We start from the raw sequence: 4,226 nt of genomic DNA, 5'->3' as shown, positions 1-4,226 counted from the left end.
TGAGAAACGACGACGACGACGATAAATAAACGGAGAGACGACGACGATGGATTAACGGAGAGGCGATGACGACGACGGAGAGACGACGACGGAGAGACGACGACGACGACGACGAGGGAGAGACGACGACGACGACGATGACGACGAGGGAGAGACGACGACGATGAAAGACAGCGATGAGGAGAAGAAGAAGCGATGAAACGAGGACGGCGACAATTGATTTCAAAATTTTCTTTTTAATCACTTAAAGAAGAGGGCATAAGGGTAAATTACCCCTTTAGTGAAACCTATTTTTGTGATTTCTGATCCTGAGTGCTAGTTTGGGGAGGAAAACTTTGTTTGGTGTTCTTTGTGTTATTTTCTCTTTAAGATTGTGCACAACAGTGCCGTCCCAAACAATTACGTGACTTAAAGCATTTGAAAAAAAATGTGGTCTTCATAGAAATTTTTTGTCTTTTTTTTTTGTCAAATAAGTTAAATTTCTTTTTAATGTCATTTTGATAGCTATAAAATTAGAAAATAGAAACTCGTAAAAAGGAATGAGGATCATGCAGTTTTGGTAATAATATCAATTCAAATAAATGAAAAAAGCTTGTATATAAAATTTAAGATGTGGCATAATTTTTTTAAAAAAATTATGTGGTCTAAAGCACAAGCTTTAGCTGGCTTAAGGAAGGAACGGACCTGGTGCACAACTATTAAAAAACTTATTTTTTATTTTAAAAATATCATTAAAATATACTAGTAATATAAAAGTTATTTAATCAATCACAAAACTACCACAAAATATCATTAGATACACAGTTTTTGATAAAGCTAAAAAATACATTGGTATATGAAAACATCATCTATTTTGAAATATCAAAAATTTCCTAAAACATTATCTATTTAGAAACGGGGGAAGTATATATCTTTAAACATTTTATATAGTTGGATACCCTCCAAATTGTCGGCAGATAATCTTGTTATATACATATACATTATACTCGGTATATGATTGATATCTTAAAGTTCATGAAAGATAAGATTGGTCTGTGATATTTAACAAAAAGTTCTTATCAGACTAGTTTGTATGTTTTGTTGTTGTTGTTGTTGTTTTGCAATACATACTTTCCTTGATGTTCTAAAAATGATATTATCTCATCATTATCATCAAGTTTGGAGACGTAGCACATCATCAACAGGTTTATTTATTTATTTTCATAACCATTATTGCGATTTTCATCATTTGATCATTTGATTGCCAATAAAACATAATTCATATAACACTTGTCATCTAATATACTTTTTTTTTTTGTTTTCAGAATGGGTTCTATGCAAATTTTTTGGCCCTAACGATAATTATTTGCTAAAGTTAAATGTTTGTTTGGTTGTCGGAAAAGTCTTTTTCAAAATTTTGGTTTGTCTATCCCATGTGTATTTTACTCAAAATGCATTCGTATAATTATATAGACAAATAGATCTCAATCATAATAAGGATGTAATAACAATTTATAAAAAAAATGGACAGTAGCTATGCATTTGATTTTTTCTGGGCCGATATTTAGTTCTATTTATTTTACCAAAAACAATATTTAGTTCTATTTAAACGATAAAACTCCACTGAATATATGAAACCACCCGTTTCTTTGTAGTTGTAGTAGTAATTAGCTATATGAGGTAGTAGCTAATACCTGGATGTGAATTTAGGGTTTATCAACATAATCACAATAACATATTATGCTATATCATAATATATTATGCTATGATCATAGATATGCTGGTAACAAAAACTGAATCTAAAGTAAAACACCGATTTATATTTGGTCTCAAATTTTTGTTTGTCAAATATTTCAGAATGTAATTTGGCAGTGATGTTTTAGCAGTTAGATCGGACGTCGATGATAGAAAAATACAAAAAAAAAAATCAAGCAAAAAATTCATCTCATATATGCATACCTATATATTATATAGTCAGTAATCACGAAATACCGAATATATTCAAACTAATAGCTACTTAATATGAAAATATCTATTAGCAAACTGGCATTAAAAAGAAGAACAAATAGTCTAAGTCTATACGTCAAGTATTGTGTTTTTTTTTTTTTTGAAACACCAAGTATTGTGGTTACGTCCCTGAAAAGTGTAATGACCATTAAGCCCATTAAAGCTGTCAAAATATTATCTTTGCAATTGGATTTCTACAGGCCCAACAACATTATTTTAGAGGTTACATTGAGAGTAAACTTTTTCCCCATGACAAGAGTCGCGCACACTGTAAAAAGTTGTTATAGTTTGTGTTCCTTCGTTGGTAAATGATAGAAGAATGATTATGATCCTTAAGCATTCTTAGTGAACAAGTGGGTCTTGAGTGAAAAAAAACTGCAAAAACATGTTTTGATATGTGTCATCACAGATTCACCCAAGGGAAAACAATATGGGCAAAGAGTCTGAGATCAAAGTAATTACCTCGAATGATTTGCCGGAGTTTTCAAATTCAAGCATGCTCAATGCAACTTCACAGCTTTGTGAAACAATCGGCTCAGGGTCCCTTGAGAATTCTTGTAGCAATGCGATGCTCTGTTCATCTGATAGCAGCCAAGCAAGTCAAGGTCAAGGGAGTAAGTAACAGCCAAATTGTGATAGTTCAAAATGGAAAATACCTGCAATAGAACCAAGTGCTTCAGCAGCCTCATGTCTGACCATAGGATGCTCGTTCACATCTCTCAGTATTTTGCTTAGAGTAGCTAAAGCAGCTTTGTTTTGCAGTTGCCCCAAGACATAAGCAACCTAGACAAATTGTATCAACAACAAAAAAGTCAATTTCATTTTGGAGATCAATGAAGCAAAGAATGAAGATTTAAGCTCTTAACAAACACACACACTTGTGCAAGTTCATGAACAAACTGAAAGTCATCAAACGAAGGAAACTTGACAAACCTCATGGCGTAAGAGGGCACTATTAGCACTCAAGGAATCAACTATGGCAGAAACAGCTTCCTCTCCACCGTGATTCCTCAGAGCGAAAAGAGCAGCATATCTCTCATACATGCCCTTTGTTTCATCCAGAAGAATCTGACTGCTAATCAAATAACATGTCACAAACTGAAAAACCATCTAGAGGATTTAGAGTTGGTCAAGTTTAGAAGAACCTAAGCTGGTGTACAGAGGAGAAAGCAGCAGCAGGAGCCGCAGGGTCAACAGACATGAAAGGTGATCTCTCTGTCGTGTCTAACTCCTTCTCCGTATCAACATTACTCAACTCTTCAATCCTTTTGAGAGCTAACTCACACGTTTCCCGAACCTCCTGAGCTGGATCGAAAACCAAGCTTTTCTTTAATATCTCAGCATTACCAGCTAAACCAATGGCTCCAAGAGCTTCTGCTGCCTGTTGTTATATTAACAAACAATAAAAAAACCGTATACTTGTACAGAAAGAAATAGGATTTTGACTTAATCAAACTATATACTCAACTCATGGCGTACTATAGGATGCAAAGACATATCATTAAGAACAGACTCTAGAGCAGGAACTGCTTCAGCATCTTGCATCTGTCCCAACGCAAACGCAGCTTCATGCGCCAACAAGTTTGATGAGTCTCTGGCCGCTGCAGGAGGAGGGAAAATCAAAACACAATCCTTCCTCATGAACCAAAGCTTCAATCTTTACTTAAAAATCAATTCTTTACTTTGATTTCATACTACTCAAAGACTATCCTCAAACGTTCTACACAAAGTAACAAACTTTTTTGGTTTCGAGAGGAGGAGAGATTGAACTAACCGAGGATTAGAGCGCTGCGAGGTCCAGGGCCTTTCAAGTTGCGAAGAGAGAAGAGAGCTCTGAATCGCTCCGAGATCGGCTGCGACTGGTCCACTAATCGCTCGCATAGAAACTTCTCCACGTCACTTACGACGCCGTTTACAGTCGGTGAAGCTGAGCAGTTAGGTTCCATCACTAAATCAGCTTCGACGGCGACGAATACAGGAGGAGAGAATCTGCGATTCGTGAAAAGTAGTACAAAATGCGGGGACCTATCTTGATAATAAATAAATTGATAATTGACCCCTACACTAATCTTATAATTTCAAAATGACCACATAGTTTTCTATTAATTGTGCATTACTGCATTTTGTTTCGTTCATGGGCTTTGGGTTCATAATCTATTGACCCTACATCAATTGGACTTGTCTGCTCCAGTATTAATCTTATCACTGTAAATTGACCCCATAGTTTCTATAGTCCCTCC

General features: G+C 35.3%; 1 protein-coding gene across 2 annotated transcripts; it reads right to left on the bottom strand.

Annotated features, from left to right (window-relative positions):
• Positions 1-2,121: 2,121 nt before the first annotated feature.
• LOC106309707 (deoxyhypusine hydroxylase) lies at positions 2,122-3,972 on the bottom strand. 2 transcript variants are annotated; one of them, XM_013746808.1, is made up of 7 exons: positions 3,761-3,972; positions 3,454-3,587; positions 3,132-3,367; positions 2,920-3,061; positions 2,643-2,769; positions 2,449-2,567; positions 2,122-2,361 (listed from the first exon to the last, which is right to left on the bottom strand). In XM_013746808.1, the coding sequence occupies exons 1-7, from the start codon at positions 3,930-3,932 to the stop codon at positions 2,329-2,331; spliced, it is 963 nt and encodes a 320-aa protein (XP_013602262.1). In that variant the 5' UTR covers positions 3,933-3,972; the 3' UTR covers positions 2,122-2,328. The 2 variants fall into 2 exon arrangements, with proteins under 2 accessions (XP_013602262.1, XP_013602264.1); XM_013746810.1 differs by having other exon boundaries at positions 2,920-3,058; positions 3,761-3,969.
• Positions 3,973-4,226: the final 254 nt, after the last annotated feature.

The sequence above is a fragment of the Brassica oleracea genome, chromosome C8 (genome assembly GCF_000695525.1).
Source record: "Brassica oleracea var. oleracea cultivar TO1000 chromosome C8, BOL, whole genome shotgun sequence".
In the NCBI taxonomy this organism is placed as follows: domain Eukaryota; kingdom Viridiplantae; phylum Streptophyta; class Magnoliopsida; order Brassicales; family Brassicaceae; genus Brassica; species Brassica oleracea.
Note: the sequence above shows the minus strand (reverse complement) of the source record. Positions and strands in the feature narration are given on the sequence as shown.

Coding starts and splice junctions, on each gene's coding strand:
- LOC106309707 (XM_013746808.1), bottom strand. CDS start 3,932: ATGGAACCTAACTGCTCAGCTTCACCGACTGTAAACGGCGTCGTAAGT. Junction 3,588..3,760: donor TCGCAGCGCTCTAATCCTCG/GTTAGTTCAATC, acceptor CTCCTCCTGCAG/CGGCCAGAGACTCATCAAAC. Junction 2,568..2,642: donor AGCACTTGGTTCTATTGCAG/GTATTTTCCATT, acceptor GGCTGCTATCAG/ATGAACAGAGCATCGCATTG.